The 23,435-nt window shown below is 39.8% G+C and overlaps 1 protein-coding gene across 3 annotated transcripts in view; it reads right to left on the bottom strand.

Annotated features, from left to right (window-relative positions):
- The window catches only part of LOC108711275 (insulin gene enhancer protein ISL-2), a 51,497-nt gene extending 31,288 nt beyond the window's left edge, over positions 1-20,209 (bottom strand). The window contains exons 1-6 of one of the 3 annotated variants that reach the window (XR_005966323.1): positions 20,018-20,201; positions 18,517-18,706; positions 13,759-13,949; positions 11,086-11,363; positions 9,234-9,401; positions 3,294-3,791 (exon numbers count right to left, since the gene is read on the bottom strand). Coding sequence is in view for 2 of the 3 variants with exons in the window: in XM_018252858.2 (XP_018108347.1) it covers positions 3,675-3,791; positions 9,234-9,401; positions 11,086-11,363; positions 13,759-13,949; positions 18,517-18,706; positions 20,018-20,075 (1,002 nt within the window). In the remaining variant the exon portion in view is untranslated. Of the gene's footprint in view, positions 1-2,394; positions 3,792-9,233; positions 9,402-11,085; positions 11,364-13,758; positions 13,950-18,516; positions 18,707-20,017 lie in introns of those variants that run through there. The other 2 variants (XM_018252859.2, XM_018252858.2) reach the window with 2 other exon arrangements.
- Positions 20,210-23,435: the final 3,226 nt, after the last annotated feature.

Raw genomic sequence — 23,435 nt, 5'->3', positions numbered from 1 at the left:
CAGAGCATATTAATGTCCCTTTACAGTCTCCTGCAAAATACCACTTTTCTTTCTTATTTCTCCCATAGTACAATTTCTAGCTTTTTTATTCCTACACAGCCAATAGCTATTACATTTAGAAATTACATTTAGAAACAGGACATAGGGTTTATAGAGGCCCCAGAACAAAATAATATGAGGGGAAGGAGTAGGTGCTGGGGCTAACAAAGTTACTTTTTCCTGTTTCATACAATCACTAATCATACAGTAACAATAAGCAACATTAGGCAGCCAGCCATTCCCTTCAGCTACAAACACTCAACTTGTCCTTACAGAGAAGAGCAGTTCACATAGGACAGCCCTCTTGCACTGCAGATTAAATACACTGAACACCAGCAGGATAACCGTTGGTAAAGGATGGACAATTTATACATAAATCAGTTGAGTGGCCCTATTCACATAAGGGCCAATTGCCATGATTGCAAAAGGGATATTTTTGTCCATATCCCCAGATCAGATAAAAAACATCCCATTTGGATCACATTCTCAAAATCACATTTGTTTGTAAAAATCAAAATTCTGAAATATGAACAGGCTTTGGCTAAATGAATTAGCAATGAACTAATTATGAACGGGAAAAAGAGAAAATGTTTTGGAAAGGTTCCCTGTAAGATCATTTTCCTGAGTCTGTCAGAGGGAAATACATTTCTAATAATCACTAACCCCTCCTGCCTTCCCATAAGCAATACACACAAACATGATATGTCAATATGTCAATTACACGTCACACATTACTTCCGCGCTACTTACTAATAAACTTGCCAGCATTCTATCATCCCCACATTTTTATATTTGATATTTCAGTTTCATATGCACTGTTCCTTACAAAATTCAAAAAAATACATACTTTCTAATTTCTGTGGGACTGTTTTTTTTTTTTTTTGCTTCACTCAACTTTCCTTGCTTCAGTCTCTCTGCTGATTGGGGCCTGAATTCTATTACAATAGCAGCGACAATCTGAGGTACAGCCAATGTTTCCTCTAATACCTTCTGTGCTATGTGTGAAAAAAACATTTTTGTGAGCAACAAAATTGGTTGTGTACTCGTCTGGCCTCAAAATTTGTATGCACACCCACAAGCCTAGAGGAAACATTGGGTACAGCCAATGATCATTGGTTGCCACCTGCTAGGTGTTTTTTTTTTTATATCTCTTTATTAGTTATTTTCAAAAAGTACTTAACATAACTAGTAGGTGTTTTAGTGGCCTAACTGGTAAAAATTATATGTGATGACCATGCTAATAACTTAGCAGACATGGGAAGGTCAGTATAATTTCCCAAAAAAGGTGGAAACCCTAATGGAGGGGATCTTTGTCCTTCATATACAAACAGCTTCAACTGGGCACCTTCACCTTTCCACTGTATCAACTTCACATCTAGGTAGGAATCAGCCCCTCCTGCCCTCCGGACAAAGTGTGCAACCCCTCCGTCACTGTGTCCTGTTGTGAAGTGAAGGATTCTGGGATTTGAAGTCCCTCTGCTTTACACATAAGCTGTTGACCACTCATTATGGAAAGCATCCATCACTTCAACATTATGAGATGAGGCAGGGGTTATGAGCCTAAGGGTAGGGGCACACGGCGCGATTTCGCCGCGATTCTGCGCTAAGCGAGTTGTCGCTGCGTTTTTTAAGCCGAAATAGCTTTGCTAACTTTGGCGCTGGCGTCAATGCAAATCGCGGCGAAATCGCTGCGCTAATTCACACGCGGCGATTCGTTTTCTATTGTCGTCCGAAGTTGCCTCGCTGGGCGTTTCCGGGCGACAGTAGAAAAAGAATCGCCGCGTGTGAATTAGCGCAGCGATTTCGCCGCGATTTGCATTGACGCCAGCGCCAAAGTTAGCAAAGCTATTTCGGCTTAAAAAACGCAGCGACAACTCGCCCAGCGCAGAATCGCGGCGAAATCGCGCCGTGTGCCCCTAGCCTTAGGGATGTCGGAAACTGGTTTGTTGGGAGTAAAAAGATTTCCATTTGTTAATTAAAAACTATCTATATATATATATATATATATATATATATATATATATATATATATATATATATATATATATATATATATATATATATATATATATATCTCTAGATATATATATATATATCTCTATATCTCTATATCTCTATATCTCTATATCTCTATATCTCTATATCTCTATATCTCTATATCTCTATATCTCTATATCTCTATATCTCTATATCTCTATATATATATATATATATATATATATTTTGAGACTTTTGTCAAGGTCTCAAGGAAGACCGAAACGTTGGAATAACAAATAAACTTTTATTTCTTTTTCACCATATTTTAAGACCTGTGAGTGCCTTGCTTTACATGATATTCTATATGACTTTTCTGCAGTGTGCACCCAGGCTTTTTCCAGTAAGTGAGTGCAGCTAATTTTCCTTTTTCTAGATATATATATTCATATTAATGTCAACCAAATTTACAAGCTCAGGTCAAAGGGGGGGTAGCGGCAGAGGCATTAATACAGAGGAACCTGTTGGAGGCCTTAATTCATATACAATTTCAAATGTGTGAATACATATATATTTATTTATTATATATATTTGTTTGTTTTTTTCATCAATAAACCTATAGACTTTTTTAATGCCCAACTCAAGCAGACATCTGCAGACAGCAGCCCCTATCTGGAGTTATTATTATGTATCTAGTCCTTTTTCATTCATATTTATATGAATGTTTTTGCAGCTCAGGCAAACATAAAATGCACAGAAGCAGAGGTTCTATAATTAGTTTGAAAAATGTTTTCAGTAAGATTTATTCCCTCCCTCCCCCAGGGGGTATATGTTATGTGTGAATACATAGGGAAATATGTCCTAATTGTACTCTGTATTAAAGGTTCCACTTCACACGAACCACAACTTACTTTTACCACTATGAATTTAAGAAATGATTAAAACAACAGAAATGCAAGGACCTTTCTGAGTTTTGTCACTGACAGGAAAAATAGTAAATCAACACGCAAGAAAAAAAATGAATTAAAAGTTAAATGTACTGTTCTATTTCTACAAAAAGTCATGGTGGAAATGTGCCAAATTCACCTCATGCGATGTAATGTGTGTCTAACGTATCTATAGATCAGCGTCTGTACGTCAGTATACATTGGGATAATATAAAAAGACAGGATAAAACAGGTCATGGACTTTCCAACGCTAAAATAACAAACCTTTTTGTCTCATTTTTTTTATTTAATCCAATGTAACTGCAGATTTGACAATAAATATGAATAACTTACTTTTGTTTGGTAATAAAGTCCTCGATCCACAAGATAAATTAGAATTTCCACCAAATGACTGCGCATTTGATAGATATATATGTATAGAAATATCTCTGTATCCCGCCGCCATACCGGCAAAGAAGGCAGATCCTCAAGCAGTTGGAAGAAACCCCCAGTCCGGTGTCTTTGGTAGCGTCCAACCCAAGTCCCAAAGTCCCATGAGAATAAACGAGGCAAGTAGTTCCAAAAAGAACCATAAATCCCCGTTTGGCTCCGAGTCCCAGTGGAAGTTTTGGCGGGCGCAGGAGTTTGCTGAGCTGGGTGCCAGGGCTGGGTTCTCTGTAGGGCGCAGTTGGGTTTCATGCAGGGTCCATGCGGCTCATTTCCAAGCGTCGGACCTCACGTCTCCACCGGGCTAGGCACCATGCTGTTTGGGGTGTCTGGAAGCTGAGAGGACAGAGAGGCTATGTCACTGCCAGAGGAGTTCCCCAGGGAGCCAGACTCCGAAAAAGACACCTGCAACCCAAGGGAAAGTATCATGGTGAGCTGTGTTGGAAAGTTAACCAACCAGGGGGGGGGCAATCATTTTATGAGTTTGTTTGGAGTGAGAAAGGGAAGAAGCCCCCCTAGGGCCCCGTCTATTTTCTGGGTTTGGGGATTAGGCTGCACCTGAGGTATAATAGGATTAGGCACAATGCTGTCAGGGCTGTGGCATTTACTGTTATTGGAACTCCTAGTGGTTAAAGGGCAGTGTACCTGCATGGTTTAGGGCAGAGACACATGGGGAGATTAGTCGCCCAGTGACAAATCGCCTCTTCTTCTTCGGGCAGCATCTACCAGAGCTGGCTTCCCACCTGTTAGAATCTAAATCGCAGGCGGAATGGCACTCAGATCACTTGGTTTTCTGAAGTCGCCCGAAGTTCCTCTGCGAGAAGGCAGTTCATGGAGATTAGTGGCCCCGAAGAAGAGGAGATTTGTCGCCGGGCAACTAAAAGCCCCGAATCTGACTGTGTGTCTCTTAGTATGACGTAGAGAGTGATATTCTGAGGCAATTTATGATTGGTTTTAATTTTTTATTTGTGGTTTGATTTGAATAATAGACTGGAATATGAATAGGAGGGGGCCTGAGTAGAAAGACGAGTAATAAAAAGTAGCAATAACAATAAATCTGTAGCCTTACGGAGCATTTGTTTTTTAGATGGGGTCAGTGGCCCACATTGAAAGGAGGAAAGAGGCAGAAGACAAAACTAAATAATGAAGACGAATTAAAAGGTTGCTCAGAATTGGCCATTCTATAACATATTAAAGGTGAACCACCACTTTAACCTAAATACTAGGCTGTTTGGATCTCTATGTAATAGAAATGCAGACCCAAATCAGTCTGGACCTTTTCATATGAATGAGTTGTTATAAAATTTAGCATAACTCTGTCCATTTTTATTATAATTTCTAGCCCAACACAGTGTAACATAGTATTTGTACCTGGATAGAGAACTGGCTAAAAGATAGACTACAAAGAGTGGTGGTAAATGGAACATTTTCTAATTGGACCAGTGTTGTTAGTGGAGTACCGCAGGGCTCTGTACTAGGTCCCTTGCTTTTCAACTTGTTTATTAATGACCTGGAGGTGGGCATTGAAAGTACTGTTTCTATTTTTGCAGATGATACTAAATTGTGCAGAACTATAGGTTCCATGCAGGATGCTGCCACTGGAAAGTGAGGTTCAATATTGATAAATGCAAGGTTATGCACTTTGGCAAAAATAATATAAATGCAAGTTATACGCTAAATGGCAGTGTGTTTGGAGTTTCCTTAAATGAGAAGGATCTTGGGGTTTTTGTAAATAACAAGTTGTCTAATTCTGGGCAGTGTCATTCTGTGGCTACTAAAGCAAATAAAGTTCTGTCTTGCATAAAAAAGGGCATTAACTCAAGGGATGAAAACATAATTATGCCTCTTTATAGGTCCCTGGTGAGGCCTCATCTGGAGTATGCAGTGCAGTTTTGGACTCCAGTCCTTAAGAGGGATATAAATGAGCTGGAGAGAGTGCAGAGACGTGCAACTAAATTGGTTAGAGGGATGGAAGACTTAAATTATGAGGGTAGACTGTCATGGTTGGGGTTGTTTTCTCTGGAAAAAAGGTGCTTGCGAGGGGACATGAATACACTATACAAGTACATTAGAGGACATTATAGACAAATAGCAGGGGACCTTTTTACCCATAAAGTGGATCACCGTACCAGAGGCCACCCCTTTAGACTAGAAGAAAAGAACTTTCATTTGAAGCAACGTAGGGGGTTCTTTACAGTCAGGACAGTGAGGTTGTGGAATGCACTGCCGGGTGATGTTGTGGTGGCTGAATCTGCATATAATTTGCATATAAATGTTGCATAGAACTTCTTTGTACAGGTATGGGATCCATTATCCGGAAACCCGTAATCCAGAGAGTTCCAAATTACGGAACTCTGTATTAATAAAACAGTACTTGGTCCAAACAAACCCTAGCCTATGATTAAGTGTCCAAAAGGCACGAAACGCGTAAGGCATTTGGGATGTTTCTGTTCTAAATAAATACATTTTTTAACTACATCGTGGAGAGTGATCCAGTTTGCGCCAACCTTTTTCATTTGATATTCTGTCACAGTGCCTTCCTGAGCTGAAGGCTTAAGGTGTGAGCACCTGGATCCCCCAATGCATTGGGTAAGTTAAACCCTCAAAAGATTTAGGGGTATATTTATCAAAGAGTGAAGTTAATAGTGAAGTTCTGCCACTAGAGTGAAATTCCGCCACTCTCCATTTATTTCTATGGGATTTTTATAGGCGTATTTATCAAAGGGTGAATTTTCACTTCACCCATTGATAAATACGCCTTTCAAAATCCCATAGAAATGAATTGAGAGCTGCGGAATTTCACTCTAGTGGCGGAACTTCACACTTTGATAAATTTACCCCATACAATTTGGAGCTTGAAGCACTATACAAATTATTTATGTATATTGGTCCAAACTAAGATATAATAAATCCTTATTGGAAGCAAAACCAGCCTATTGGGTTTATTTACTGTCTACATGATTTTCTAATAGACTTAAAGGAGAAGGAAAGCTACTGAAGAAGTTTATTGCAATATATTAGCCACGATAGTGCAATCTGTAAAGCTATATTTATTCTGCAGAATGCTTTACCATGCCTGAGTAAACAGCTCTAGAAGCTCTCTGCCATAATCGCTTGGTGTGACATCACTTCCTGCCTGAGTCTCTCCCTGCTCACTCATAGCTCTGGATTCAGATTACAGCAGGGAGGGGAGGAGGGAGGGGCAAAGGAGCAAATTGAGCATGCTCAAGCCCTAGCCCTGGAGGTTTAAGCTGAAAACAGGAAGTCTGATACAGAAGCACATGTGTACACAATAGAAGGAAAGAAATGCTGTGTTTCTTTTGACAGAGCAGCATTACTTTGAGGATTTACTGGTGTATTTATATAGACTTTTCTGATAAAGCTTACTTATTTTTAGCCTTTCCCTTTCCTTTAAGGTGTGAAGATAAAAATTATTGAATGATCCGTTATCCAGAAAATCCCAGGTCCCGATCATTCTGGATAACAGGTCCCATACCTGTAAATATATATTGTTGCTGTGTGTGTATGCAAAGAAGTATAACTATAAAATGTAATATGGTGCAGAATGGGTGCAAATGAGTTACATGCCTGTAGCAGTATTTTCCTTTATCTTTCTAGAGTATAAGAGAATGTCCTAAATTTTGACTTCAAAGCAGAAGGGATTTCTAAGGCACAAGTTACATTTCACTAGAACCAGTTGTGTCATGTTTCTGGAAAATGCAAGGCCTTGCCTACATGTGTTAAAGTGACAGATACCCATGCTTACAGCTTCATAGTTCATTCAGCTGACTGACTCGCATTTTCCAATTGCTTCCTTTGCATAACAATGCCTAAAGGCTTATTCTGTAGATCACTAAAGTGAATACTTGTCATGGAAAAAGGAGTGCAGCTGCTTCATATGTTCCTGGCACAGGTCGTGCACAGAAAGAAAAGAGAACTACATGAAAAATGATAATAAAGCAGGATGGACAGAAGAATAAGAAAATATTTTAAAAAGAAGAAGAAGAAAGATTTTATCAAGACAGAAAAAGCAAACAGCAGTGATGTAATAGAGGCAGCAGACCCCATGTCAGGTCGATGACACATGAGGAGATTAGTTGCCCCCTGCGGGTGACTAATCTTCTCCAAATGCTTTCACAGCCGTTAACATGCGAATAGCTATTGGGAAAACCTGCACGGCACGTATAATCTCCTCCAAATGCTTTCCCATTGGCGATAAAGTGAATCACTGGTTGTAAAACATAGGCGTTAATTCGTTTTCCCAAAGTAGCCAAAGTTTCCTCTGTAGGCAACTTCAGGTGACTTCGAAAAACTGAAGAACCGCCTATGTTGTACAACTGGTGATTCAATATATCGCCATTAGAAAAGCATTTGGATGAGGTTTGTCGTGGGGGCTCAGTTCTGCTTCTGAAAAGTGTTGAAGGTGTTCAAAGGTTTTAAAGTTATTTGTTAATGTTATTGCAGTTGAAAGAAGTACTTATTTATCCCATTCTGTTCTCTGCGCTCACTCTTGCTTCTGATTCTTGAAGTAATGTAACAGAAGTCAGTTTCCCTCCACATCTGTTAATCAGCCCGCTTCTGCTACATTGTTTCAGGAGACAGAACCAGAGGTAAGGAGAATATAAACAACCAAACAAATATAACATTCAGCAGCAAACAAATATCTTTATCTAAATACACATAATGTAAAAAGCATTGCAACATGTTGAATTCATGTATACTGAAAAAAAGTTGCTTAAAATTACATTTTCTTTGATTTTTGCAAAGTTTCCCCAATATTCAGTAAAACTCCATGCTTTCATTCCCAAACCTGTGAGACGTGTGCGCCAATTTAAAGGGGAACTACTGCGAAAATGAATATTTTATATAAGCTTCATCATACTGAAATAAGAAAATTTCTAAATATAATCAATTAAATATTCTGTATTGTTTCTGAAATAATTAAGTTTATATTCACTATCCCTCTCTCAGCATCTGTTTCTCTTCATTCTCTCTTCATGCAACAGTTGGGTGTCAGATATTCATTGACAGTTAGATCCAATATATCTTATTGGGGGGCTTCCTTTCCTAGCAGATGTATTAGAGGTCACTAAAATAACTGATTCCATACAAACAAAATCTAACAAAATAACTGTATTTTGTACAAATCCTACAGGTAGAGAGACATGATTATTGGTGATTTTAATAGAGTGAGCTCTAATACATCTAGGCAAAAGGAGCCCTCCTATAAGATATATTGTATCTGTTGGCCATAGACGTAACTTGCGATCTTTCTTGGAAAAGAACTTTCCAAGAAAGATCGTTTGTTTCAATACACACGTGTAGAGCTGAATCGTCAGATATACAGCTAGAAACAATAGAATTCTACCTGTATCTGACGATTCATCGTTAACAATAGCCGATGTTCAGGTGCCTTCAAAGGCACCCGATCAAAATTTTCCATCCAGCCCAATCGACGAGCCAGCCCATATCCAAGTCTTCTGCCGAAATCGGTCAGCTCTTTTGCCACCATACACGCACCGAATATCTGTGCGTCTATGGCCACCTGTCAATAACTATTGACAATGAATATCTGACACCTAATTGCTGCATGAAGACAGAAGAACAGATGCTGAGAGAGGGATAGTGAAAATAAACTTGATTATTTCAGAAACGATGCAGAATATTTAATTGATTGTGCCTAAAAGTTTCTTATTTCAGTATGCTGAAGCTTATATTTAATTTTAATTATCGTGATAGTTCCCCTTTAAAAAAAACTGTATTGTGTTCCACTTTTTTGTACAACATATCAGTGCATGGTTTGTCCCCAACCCCTTCCTCTATCCATGGTTTTGTGCTTTCTCTCACCAGTTGTTGGAACGAAGGCTGATCCAGGTCACTTTGTAATGCAAAATCACTGAGTGCTTTCCAGGGTGGCTGATATGTCTGTACCTCAACGGCACTTCCCTGTAGAGCGCTGTCATGCCGGATTGGACTCCCTGCTACCATTGGTGTTCCCGTCAAACCCTGCAGGCTCTGTGAATATGAAAATCAATGTCAGTGGCACACAGTACACTGAGAACTGTCATCTATATAGATCAGTGGAACATACTGTAAATGCTCTTCTGTTATGTCTTGAAAAAGGTTCCAATTGGGACCGAAACGTTTACAATAAATTAAATTTTTTCTTTACTGCATTATAAAGTCCAGAAGTGCGTCTGTTATGGGGATTTCTGTCTGTGTCACATAAGGCAGCACCCTGCCATGAAGTCGTATTTTACTGGCTGGCTGTAAGCAGTGGTATTGTCCTACCTTAGCTACAACTACAACTGCTTTGGTCAGTACAATTTCAAGTTTTACTTTGAAACCTCTGCTATCTGGTGCAAAAATGTAACAACATGATTGCAACAGGCGCAGTAACTCTTTTGTGTAGTTTTGTACTGATTTTTAATCTTGTTTCATTTCAGACATTGCAATCTTTCAGTAAATGAGCCACAGGGATTATTTATCAAGACTGGGCAAATGTGTGCCTGGGCAGTAACCTATGGAAAGAAATCAGATTTTTGCTTTTGTTGTTCCTGTAGCTGCCTGAAAAAAACCTAATATAAACATACGAGCAAATCAACCTATTTGCTATTTCAGATTCAAATTACCAAAGCAATACAGCAATAAAATTGATTTACTAGGGTGGCAATTTGTTAGGTGCTTGTATGTTAGTATTATTTCCCTGGGCAAGTACTTCTTTTGTGCTGGGGGAATGACTAACATATTTAAATTCGTATCCTTCAGAATCCTACTACTAATTGGACACTACTGGACAAAAAAATAAAAGTGACCCACATTTAGGTAATTAGGGGTTTTTCGACGTGTTTCTTCCTATTTAGAAAGCCAAATTAGATAATTAACTGGTTTCCAAAGACAATTTACATAATAGTTAATGAGACACACAGAAGCTTATTTCAGCCAATGGAGAAGGGTCTGAAACAGCTGCTGTTTTCTCCTCTTGACTTGAAAGGGAACTTCCTCACTCACACCTCTAGTACAGGTTATTTTGGTTTGAAAATACTCCGCTAAGCCTAAAACTTCTTGTACCACCAGTGTTGACCAGTTCCTTTTGAAGTCAATTTTCTTCCTAAACAAACATCATACAAGCCTCATAAACTTTTATAGTAATGTTTGTACAAAACCATATGTAGTATGGGATCCATTATCCAGAAACCCATTATCCAGAAAGCTCTGAATTTTCCGGGAAGGTTGTTTCCCAAAGACTCCATTTTAATCAAATAATTCATACTTTTAAAAATGATTTCCTTTTCCTGTGTAAAAAAAACAAACTCATACTTGATCCCAACTAAGATATAATATAATACTTTTGGAGGCAAAAAATCCTGTCGGGTTTCATGCATTTTTCAATTATTGTTTAGCAGACTTAAGGTATGGGGGAACAAGAAAACCCTAGGTTCCAAGTATTCTGGATAACAGGTCCCATACCTGTACAATGTTAGAGGGATTATCTGACTATATAACATGCTACTTGCAAGTAGAATTGCAATACCAATCATGAGAGCACAATTCACCTGATCATCCCAAACAAAATCTGTCCTTTAATGTTTTTAGAGGAAAAGATTTGAGCAAAGGTGAATAAAAAAGCTGTTGACCATTCATCCATTTCTCTGTCAGTAGGATTTAGCAAGCAGTGCTCATTTGCTACATTACTCACTGTTTTGTCATTCAGTTGCTGCTGCTGGATCTGTTTCATGAGAATGGATCTCTTCTTGTCTTTACATCGCTTGTTCTGAAACCAAACTCTTATAACCCGCGGACTGAGTCCGGTCATTTCAACCAGCTGTTCCTTCATCAGGGCGTCTGGACGAGGATTGGCCGCATAGCACGTGCGCAGTGTATGTAGTTGCTTTTCATTCAGTACTGTCCGAACCCTGGTAGTCTTTTCTGATTGTTTGTGGATGTGAGACCTGAGGGATGAGGGCCTGCCAGAGTCTAAAATAATAAGGCTAGTATCAGGGTTACAAGAACTAAAGGCTTGAATAAGGATATATACATTAACATAATATGGTGAGAAGAAGGCACACAGTAGGGAGAAGACAAAATGGATGGCTAAAATGTTTTATAGCTAACAGCATTTGATTATGTCCCTAAAAACGTGTATATCACAGGATAGAGTGGAGCAGAATATACCCAGTAATCAAGTGATGTGGATAGTATGAAATGAAGGGGAAGGAATGTTATCTTTAGATGGTGCAAAGTAGGGTGTAAACGTTCACACATTTACTTATTATAGTGGAAACAGCTGTTTAAAGATGCAAATATGGCACTTGTACCAGTTACCATTTACTATAGGAAATTAGTTTATGATACTCTCCATTTTCATGTCAAGCAATTTCTCTGTGTAATTAGAATGATAATGATCCAGGCATAAGTGAGACCTTATTTCCTGATATAATTTAGCGTAGGATTACCAGCTCACCCTATTATTTAGGGACATGTCTAGAAAATTCAGCTATGAATGCGAATGCACTGATTGCAATTTAATTTAAATCCAATCAGTTTAGCCCTGTAACATGCATGTGTTAGACAAGTACCTGATTTCTGACCTGGTAACCTGAATTTAGTGTGAAGAGGAATTAGGTTTAAAAAAACCTCCAGGACTGGATTATCATAACACTGTTGACATGTGGTTAGTTGACATCTCTAATATTACTGGTGTTCTATGGCTGCTTCATCGTGACCATTTTAATCATATACATTGCTTTCTTCTGCATTTCAATACCAAAGATTAAAGATTTTTAATTCAGGTGCTTTCAAGTTTTCCTCCTAACAGTGCCAAACAGATGTGCCAGTGCATCAGATTCTGATCCTTCCAAACAACTATAAAGGACTATAATTCAGGCAATTTTTAAATACAGACCAGGGAGTTTGCTGTGTGTCAAACTGAATGTAAGAAGCTTACAGCCTTTGTAGATGGAAATCCCAGTGAACAAAACCCCCAAAATCAGCCATAGGTGCAGATGTTTTTAAATGTTTTTTTTACAAGGTCAATTCCAGGTAAAGCTAAAATAGCATCTGTCTTGGCAATTGGTGATCAAACCCCAAAACAATTTATCACAGCCTGGCCAAAGGAAAAAGTTTTTCCAGAGAGTCAACATACTTTTACCTGTCCCCTAGATATGACACGCACTCATTTGGAATCAATTGTCCTCTAATCTTTTACAGCACTTAATTGGCTGAACCTGGCAGAGAGGTAACAGCACTGTGACTAAGCAAGGGACAAGCAAAATAGATATGATATGAACTGAAAGAGCATTTTTATTTTAAATAGACAATTAATAAATACACAATATGTTCTAGAAAATAAAACCATTGCATCTAGTTTCATTTAGACGACAAACTTTCACATGTTTTGATGTTCCATGTGAAATGTATAATATAATTCAGTGGTCAGGGCCAATACCACCCATAATAAAAAGGTTGCAGTGATTGGTAAATGTATTCATTACTGAGAGCATGATTTGATTATATTTCATTGAAACCATGTTTTTACATAGTATTCGAAAATACTTCTACTATGCAACTTTACAGAATGCACTGAAATGGTGTTTATGTTGCATGTAAATTATACCTGACAAATTATACAATTAGAACTGGCAGCAGTATCTCTCTGGTTGTTTACTTTCTCTACACTGTTGGTTTTGACTCCTGAAACAATATAGCAAAAGCCAGCTAATTAACAGACATGAAGGAGAGCCAGCTTATGCTACATAGTTTCAAGAGCATGAACCAGAAACGTGCAAGAAGTAGTGCTTTTAGTAGCAGTTACATTTAGAAATAAATAAAACCACTGAAATGTAATTGTATCTGGTTTTGTTTTTTGTTTTTTTGCTGCTGTATGTCATCTGTATGTTCATTGTATACACCCATTTATAATGGGTGTAATGTTTAACTTTAGCTTCATTAGACAAAAAATACGTTTTTGATTGGAGCTCCCCTTAAACACTAAAATTACAATTGGCTTTATGGTATAACCATGTAATATGTATTAAACTTCAGTTATAGCCTTTACTGTGCTATTATTATAAAAAGCTGATTAGAATAAGATGTAGGGCTTGGGCATTAGCTAAAATCAGGAGCAACCATGTGAAAGCAGTAACCTAGAGAAGGTAAGGCACATTTCACAGTGGCATTTTATTGAATTATGCAGTAAATAATCCATCAATGTCAACCCTTCCTAAACAAATACACTCAGCCCATGAATTTAAGGAACGTATCCTAATCGATTGCTACAAGTAGCAGCACTGGTGCGATCTTGCGCTTGTTTGGCTGCTGCCATTATATTCAGCGAATCTTTCTATAGTATTATGCTAGAGTAGGTACCTACCTGGGAGGTTGTGCTCTGCCCCACACAAGAGATCTTGGTCCCTCAGGCTGATCTCTTCCCCCGGCAGGAGGCGGCGGCTGCAGACTGAGCATCTGAAACAATCTGTGTGATACACCCTCTCCCCCACTCTCATCACCAGCTCCGAGCGAGGCACAGTCCCCTGACATCGGGGGCACCGGGTACTGAATAACCTGAGGGCGGAATGTACACACTGAGCTAAGTCATTTAAAGCTGAGCAGTATGTGTAATCATATAGAGCAAGAGTGTCTTGTGACTAGAGCAAAATGATGTGATATCGCTTATTATCATGGCCTGATCGCAGAGAGAAATATGTGTGTGTGTGTGTGTGCAAATAATAATAAATAAATAATAAATAAATAATATAAGGGTATGACTATCACCACGTAGTTCTGGGACGTTACAAAGATAGATGATAGATAAGAGAGAGAGAGAGAGAGAGAGAGAGAGAGAGAGATATGATATAGAGAGAGAGAGAGAGAGAGAGAGAGAGAGAGAGAGAGAGAGAGAGAAATAGAGAGAGATAAATAGAGAGAGAGAGATAAATAGATAGAGAGAGATAGATGAATATAGACAGAAAGAGATATGATAGATGATAGATAGATAGATCGATAGATAGATAGATCGATAGATCGATAGATAGATAGATAGATCGATAGATCGATAGAGAGATAGAGAGAGATATAGATAGAGAGATATGATAGAGAGAGAGAGAAAGAGAGAGAGAGAGAGAGAGAGAGAAATAAGAGATATGATAGAGAGAGAGAAATGATTGATAGAGAGAGAATTATATGATAGATAGAAAGAGATTAATAGAGAGAGATAGGTGGATAGATAGATGATAGATAGATAGATAGATAGATAGATAGATAGATAGATAGATAGATGATAGATAGATAGATACATAGATAGATACATAGATATTATAGATAGAGAGATATGACAGAGAGAGAGACAAATAAATAGAGAGAGAGAGAGAGATAAATAGAGAGAGAGAGAGAGAGAGAGAGAGAGAGAGAGATGAATATAGACAGAGAGAGATATGATAGATAGATAGATAGATAGATAGATAGATAGATAGATAGATAGATAGATAGATAGATAGATAGATAAAGAAATATATGATAGAAAAAGATGAATAGAGAGAGAGATATGAGAGAGAGAGAGAGAGATAGATGATAGAGAGAGAGATATATGATAGATAGAAAGAGAGAGAGAGAGAGAGAGAGAGAGAGAGATAAATAGAGACAGATAAATAGATAGAGATATATAATAGATGATATATAGATAATTCGTGTAATTACCAGCAAATATAAACGACCTTTTTCATGCTGCAGTTTACAAATATACAGATGCCTTGTATATTCTCTGCACATACATGTAATATATATTTGTTTAGATTTATAGGACTATGTAGGGCTGCAGTTAGAGTTAGGGTCGGTACCATGGGCAGGCTAAACTCGTGGCACATTATGCTGCACTCCCAGCACACAGTTGAATACAGGGCTCATCATTACACACACAGTATAAATGGAGGTACATGTCTTTTGCAATTATGCTGTCACATCTCTGCTATTGGACACGTGTTAAATTCAGCACATATTGTGGGTCTGCATGTTTAACTCTCTCGATGTAACCTGTGATTGTGCTGCTTGGACATTATAGGTGCAATGTATATATCTGCGCAATGCTGATAGCCCATATGTGTCAGACATACTAGCTACAGATTGTAGGAGACAATAAAAGGACTTCTCTTTTGTGGGTGCCTCTCATATTGGGCCCAAGTGACTTGGACTGAAATGTAAATAGATTTCTATGTTCTTCCTGACACACTCTGTCATTGTGGTGCGTTCGTGTTACAGTGTTACAATGTAAAACACCGACACACAGATATGTTGCAATGTGCGTTTTTTTCAGCACTAAAAAATATTTCGTTTGCTTGTGAGACTGAACAATAAGGTCAGAAGTTACAGCGCAGCTAACGAAACCGTGATTGGCAAAAGTAATTGAGCAGAGCTGTGATTGTTAGTGTATACAAACGGGAGACACTGTAGGAAAGGGGAATCCAGTTTGTATACACAGGTTTGCGAATGTGTTGCACTGATTATTGCAGTCAAATCCAGCAGAACGCTTCCTACAGTATTTTACAAATGCAGAATATTTATATTTGTGATTATACACGTGGCCTTCATTCAGCACAGACTGGTAACAATGAACGTTCACTAAAATACGGCTACTGTACAACTGAGATAAGGAGCAGCTCACAATTCAGTCTGTACCAGTGTGTGTGTGAACTGTTATCACGTTTTTCGTAAAATAGTATTGACCAGCACTAGCACTAATACTAGCTGATAATAACAGTCACCTTTATAGCACTTCTTATGCCCTGTAACAGTAAGCAGAAGCTGATATAATAGTAAAAACGCTTAATTGCGTATCCCAAAGAGCAAGAAACGCATCATTTGATTAGAATACAAAAAGGAAGCAGGACTCTTCCTCCAATGACTTCAGAAATCAGAAACATACAACCATTCCGTTATTATTTAACGACCAACGATATAATTACCCGGCTATCCCAAGAAAAACGTAAAATGATGATTGTTTTAAAAATATTAAATTTAATTAAAAAGAAAAGAAAACAGTTATGGTAAAAATGTCGGTCCCAAAATCAGCCTACACAACTGGAGGCAGAGTAGTGAGAAAGCACAGACGAAGTAGCAGCCAGGGCTGCGATAATAACAGAAGGAATAATTCTGTGCATCAAATAGTTACAAATGGAAGCTCATAAACAAAACCCGGTCGCACAAACTGTACATGTGTTTGAATATATATATATATATATATATATATATATATATATATATATATATATATATATATATATATATATATATAGTATAGCTGATAAGCTCATATGTAAGGCATAGCATATATATATTTATTTATTTTATACTGGGTAACAGCCTTGGCCACGGATTAACAGAACACAAGAACGTGGTAGAACTATTATTTGGAGCAGTGGCAGGTCACATTTTCGTTAGCTTTCCGTTCCCTACATTCCAGTTCTCGTTACCCCTTCCCTGTCTTGCACCTCTTCTTATCATAATTACAGCCGCCCGCAATATCATGGGCACAGACAGATGTCTAGTGTGTTCTTTACAAAAACGAATAATATAATCCAGAAACTCTGAGCAGCACGTGACTGTATATAGCAGCTCCCCATACAGCAGGATAGTATGAGCTTAGATAATAAAGCCTAGACAGAGATTCTAATGGGACACAGTGATTGCTTGAGTGGAGGCTCAGAGCAGCAATGAAACGAACTTTGGGCTCCAGAGAAGGAAAACAAACTGTTCGGGGCATCCGGATATGGGACAAGGTTACGGTTAACTGGGCTGCTAATCGATTTATATAAATCGTGACAATCATATGCCAAATCACTGCACGCGTCCGATTATTAGAAAAGAAAAAGATGGTACGTATGCCCACAACGTATAACCAAATTGCCTAAAAATAGGCAAATGGGTCTGTGTCGCTTTCCCATTATTTCCCATAGTTTGATGCAGTTGCCTATGTACATACTACAGCAGCTGATAAAAAGAACACAATATTACCTAGCTATGTATATATTTATTAAAACACAGAAAACCAATCGGAAAAATATAACAGAATTGTCTTACTATCCAATAATAGCAGTTTATAGGGCAGATAATAGACACTGCTTTATTTCTCCTCCAGTTGCCATTTAGCGGGATAGGTGGCAGACTGGCAGTTGCCTTTTGGTCGGCCTTGGCTAGGGATTTATTGGGCTGATGGGGCTGTTTAGGCCTCTGTGTGCCTGAAATGCCAGGGCCTATTTTGATTCTCAGACACAGAGATAACACAGAAGGAGAACGAACACGGGGGGACTGCAATTACAATTAAAAACAATTCCATTTAAATACAAGGATAGTGACCAGTAACTCGTATAATTAATATTCCCAAATGTCTGAATAGCTACGAGCTACAAAAAGCGCAACTCAAACACTAGGAGCGATTTTGTACCCAGACCCGGCTTTAGGTTATAAAGTAGCACTGTGGGGGCTAATCGAATTGCCCGTGAATTTAAAATGTGACAAATCAGTAGCGCAGTTGTTCGGCCATATGTGATTTATGATCAAGTCTCCAGTTGGAGCGCTAATCACAAGTATAGGGGATTATTATTTCCTTACTAAATATTGTCTTTCTCCGTTGCAGAGATTGGCAGCGCCTGACAAGAGCAGAACAAGCCCAGGAGCAGATCTTTGGGAATTCTACTTCTCATTCTGTATCATATCATATCTCATATCATGGTTTGGCATTATTGCAGCTCATAGCACTGAATCATGTACAGTTGTATATACGGTACAAAAGCAAGACGAAGACTTGTGCATTTCAGACGCAATGTGATCAGTGCCTTTAGCCAAACGAAATCTCATTCGCGCTTTGCTGCTTCGGCGCTGCGCCCATTTATTGCGCTATTTCTGGGTCCTTGTTGGGCTCTGAATATGCAAACAGAGCTAAACGGATTTTCTCTTGTGTTCTGTCTCACACTGGTTTTTTTCTGAATTCTAATGGATGTTTCTAACGACAGCCTATAGTAACACGAATACAGCCTGCACAGTAGGTAGATGTATTACAGTGCACAGCAGTGATAAACAGAATAAATAATGAGATGACAAGTGATGAGCAGATATAAAATGTATCTGTGGGCAGTCTCACCTGATATAGTCCCTCTTGCAGTAAGTCTTGCCGTCTCGCACGAAGCACGTGCAGTTCTCATCCAGGTACTGACTGCACTCTGCGCACTTGAGACAGGCCGCGTGCCACTCCAGGTCGGGGGCCACTCTGAGGATGTACTGATCGAGGATGTGGCTCCCACAGCCCACACACACGGCCACACCTGCCTTCTCTGGCGGGGAGAGGAGCACACCGTTAGGCGGTCTGTACTTACGTTAGAAGCTCCCACAGACAGTGGCACATGCATCTAGGGCTTTTTTTATTGGAATAGTCGGCCTGTAGCACTAGCATAAGTACATCACGAGTACATCTTCAGAGCCTATTGTAGATAGAGCCCAGTGTGACTTACTAACCTTTAGGGAGCCAAGAATGGCTGAGCCACTACAAGTGGAACCGCGTGTCAAACTGATATCTTGTCTGTAACAACATAACCATAACCATGCTATACTATTGTGATCTGACACACTAATTACTACCAATCAGTGCCTCTCATACCCTCAGCAAAGCCATTCCAAGTTGTCACATTGCTTAGACTCTGTGGCAGTGGCACAGGATGAATTTGTTTGGCACAGTCAGACACAGCACATTCAATGTGCAAGTACATCGTTAGCAATGGGCAAATCTCTGTTATTAGCAGTTACCAGAAGCTGCCGTCTCCCTGGCACACACACAAACCATTTCTCTCCTATAATCTGTAGTACTAAAGCAACTTCCATAAACCCAAGCCCCCCTCGTGCCACTGGCACTACTAGTAACAACAGCTACTGACACCTCTGTACCACTGTCACTGCCAAGTACCACAACTACTGGCCTTTTGTCTGTGCCACTGTTTCTCGGTCTGGGGCACTGTCACTAAATACCCACCATACTGTCCCTCTGCCTGTGCCACTGTCACTTCCAATAACCACATCTACAGACCCCATGTCTGTGCCACTATCACTACCAACAGCTACTACCCCTCTGCCCACAGCTCTTGTTAATACCAACAAGCACAGCTCCAGCCCGTGTCTGTGGCACAGGTCCTTGTACAGTTATAGCACCACTATTACACATATGCTCTTTTATTCAAACTGGCTACACCTCTCTCTCTCTCTCTCTCTCTCTCTCTCTCTCTCTCTCTCATCTATCTATCATCTATCTATCATCTCTCGCTCGCTCTCTCTCTCTCTCTCTGTCTCGCTATCTATCATCATCATCATCTATCTCTAATCTATTGGACTATCTATCTAACCATCTATCTGTCTGTGTATCATGTATCTCTATGAGACTAGCATTCAGCATCCCTACAGTCATAGTTCATCATCCAGTTAAAGGATCTATGAAACATCCCGTATTCTCCTTTGCGCCGGTATTAGCAGCAGCAGTAGCGCAGGAGAGAGATGACAGGCGGGTAGCAGAAAGTTGAGGCGCACAGTGCAGATACCCCAGCAGCAGGTAGAGGTAGTGTAGGGCACAACTCCAGGCAGGCGGCAGCAGGACTTACTTTTGGGATGCTCTCCCATAGCAGCCAAGAGCGAGCAGGGCACGATGAGATCCACCATATAGAGCTGCAGTCAGATGCCGGGGTCCGATCAGGGAGCACTTCCAGCACTGGAGCCCGGGCGGGACACTGCACTAACCCAAGCGCCGCATGATGTCACCGCGCACAGCCTTGGGCTTCCCTGGAACTCAGGAGAGGGCGGGGCCAACACCGTGACAAGCCCATTGGGCAAGAGTTTAAATGGACAGTCAGGAGAGGGCCCAGGCTGTGGCGCTGCTTCACAACAGAGAGAGCCCGTGTGGAGGAGCAGTCTATGTATTGAGCTTCCTCAACATATATCCATATGTTTGTGATCTACATCTTGTCTAACTTCGTGGCAAGAGGTCTACAGGTTCCCCTTTATGGTCTAATATTTTGGATGACGCCCTTACTATTTCCCAGGCAGGTTACTAATATATTAAAAGTAGTTTGTCCAGTTTGTCATTCAGACCCGCACCCCCTACCCTCACTTTTAGCTCAATGTGGCAGTTGGCCAGTTTGAAAGCTCTGCCCTTTCTAGTTGGTACTGCACAGCTCCTTTGCCTCAGAACGTGCAACAGCACCTAATTGCAGAACGTGCAAGCAGCACCTAATAACTTACATCTTTGATTCCGGCACAAGCGCAGGCGCCAACTGATTCCCCTGTGTGTGTGTGTGTGCACTGAGCAGCGCTGCACCTTCTGTACCAGCCACACTGAACCACGTCTGGACTGGGAGTCAAAATAGGCTCTGGCATTTCAAGTATACAGAGGCCCAAGCCGTCCACTCCACAGTAATTGTCTATAATGGCATTTTACAGCAGCCCTTCTGGCATTTGCCAGAAATCACAGATTGCCAGTCCGGGGCCTGCATGGAATGCTACAATCAAGCCAACGGGTAGTTCTACTGGTTATACCAATGCTGCCATGAGTGCCATCCACACTTCGCTATAAAACGCTTCAATGGCAAATAACCAACTCAATATGTTTAATGTTACCATTTATAATAGAGTGTATGCGCTGTCTGACAGCCCCCAATTCAGTAACAAATGGTCTGAATTTTCTGCTATTTCTTACCCTGAACAAACCTGAGAGTCATCTTCCCGAGTCCCGACCCACTAATTGAATTTGCGTTGGAATGAATTATGAACATTATTTAAATCTGTATTAGCTATAATAGGGGTAATTATACTATAATGGGTGCCCCACCCTAAATATTATGGGGTCCCTTAGATGAAGAATCCCCTCCCTAGAGTTTTCTCCTATTACTTTGTTTGCCCAAATGGGAACGCAGCGCTACTAATCCCCCACTCACTTTCTCCTTTTGGCCCATATATTATTGTCTCTATGAATCTCAATAAGTTTAGTGCATCTGAGAAAACAACGAATCTCCCCCCATACAAATGTACAATTGCCCATTCATATTTCTCCTTCTGTCTTCAAGGCCGTGTTACATGTAGCTGAAGAGAGCCCTCTACTGGCCAAAAGTGCTTTCATTCCACATTACAGCCAATATTCATTAACTAAACCAGCACTTGTAATTGTGTGTTGTGGTGCATGCCTTCATAGAATGCCTTCATAGAAGTACTCATCTATCATATAGTTTGTATGGTGCCATTCATATGCAGAATGTCAGTTTTACTGGTAGGTACCACAGAATGTAACCACATTGCAGTGGCAAACATGTGGTCATAATGTGCTGGCGTTCCAGCAAATGTATATCAGTATAGTAGAGAGAGGAATCTTAGTGCTTTTCCATTATGGCAGCTCAATGAGGGTGCAAATTCGCCAATGTTTGATCAACCAAGTCCCTCTGCACGTGATGCCATTCCAGTAAGCCTGTGTATGTACATTATGGTCAGCCTACCCTAAATCTTTGAGGAAAAACTTAACTATTTTATGAATTGTGCTTCTGATACCTTTTTGGATCCACACAAGCATTGGGCTAATGTAAAATTCTATAGTAGAAGCAGCCAATGATTTGAAATGCTCCTGAAAAAAATATATATCTAATTCTTTTAGTTGTCTTTTGTTTTGTTACATGTAGGGTTGCCATCTTTAACTAATGCCAGAAGTGGAATGATGTAGTAAAATAAGTGTAGTGCACATCTCTATTTTCCTTCATATCCTCTTTACTAACCCAGGCTGTTCAAAGAGACATGCAGAGAGTGCTGGGAAAGCATTTAACATTTGTCAACATGCACATTGTTTAATATATGCTATGGTTATGAGACTGTGACACATTCATATATGGATTAACCCACCCATAACATGTTTAATGCACTTATGGGATCTGTACAATGCTGTGCATGTAATTGTTGCTCAAATGTACAAAAAGGTGAAGTGATATTTCATCCTAGGAATGGAATCCCTCTTCCTATCTCTGGCCATTTTACATGTACTACAAAGTATGTGATTTATGCAATCAAATGCCCTTGTGGCTTAATTTATGTAGGACAGACCCCCTGAATGGCCAGAGACAGGATTAGGGAACATAAATCGTCCATTAAATGTAAGGGTAGGGACTAATCGCCGCGACTTTCCACGACCAATCTTCCCCGAATGCCTCCCCTCGCTCTGCGCCTGGCTAAAATGAAAAATCGCCTGTGCTAATCACACGCGGCGATTCGTTTTCCGAAGTCGCCCGAAGTTTCCTCGTGAGGCAACTTCGGGCGATTTCGGAAAACGAATCGCCGTGTGTGATTAGCGCCGGCGACTTTTCATTTTATCCAGGCGCAGAGTGAGGGGAGGCATTCGGGGAGAAAAGTCTCTGCGATTAGTCGCCAGGCGACTAAATCTCCCCAAATCGCCCAGTGTGTCCCTACCCTAAGACAATGGATCAACCAGTAGCTAGACATTTTGTGGAGATGAGCCATTTGATACATCAATTGAAATATCAGATTATTGATATGATCCTTATGACGAGACTGGGAGGAGATAGGATAAAAAAAAATCTGTATAGAGAAGCCTGGTGGATGAGAAAACTTCACATTCTTGCCCTCAATGGTTTAAACATGAAGTATGATTTGTCCCCTATTTTTAGATAAATGATTGTATTTTAGTAGGTTTTTATGTTGCTTGTTTTTTCTACAACTTTACACATCACTTGAATTGAGACTTTGTTTCTGATATAGTTAAGTGAAGCTAATGATTTTTTGTTGGTGCTGAATGTATCTTTGCACATGTTATTGAACTGAATATGGGTTGGGCACTAGAAGGTGCTATTCCCAAAGGGGATATAAATTGGTCAAATACACTTGATTATTAGCTTGATGAAGAACCATTTTAGGCTTGAAATGTTGCTGTAGCCCTTGATGTGAAACTTTTTATTTATAAAGATGGGGTGCTGCCTATAATCGTTGGAGTACAAGTTGATCCAGGAGTGGAAGGACCCTGGAAGATGA

The sequence above is a fragment of the Xenopus laevis genome, chromosome 3L (assembly GCF_017654675.1).
Source record: "Xenopus laevis strain J_2021 chromosome 3L, Xenopus_laevis_v10.1, whole genome shotgun sequence".
NCBI classification, from domain to species: Eukaryota; Metazoa; Chordata; class Amphibia; order Anura; family Pipidae; genus Xenopus; species Xenopus laevis.
The sequence above is the reverse complement of the archived record's forward strand: the minus strand, read 5'-3'. Positions and strand labels throughout refer to the sequence as shown.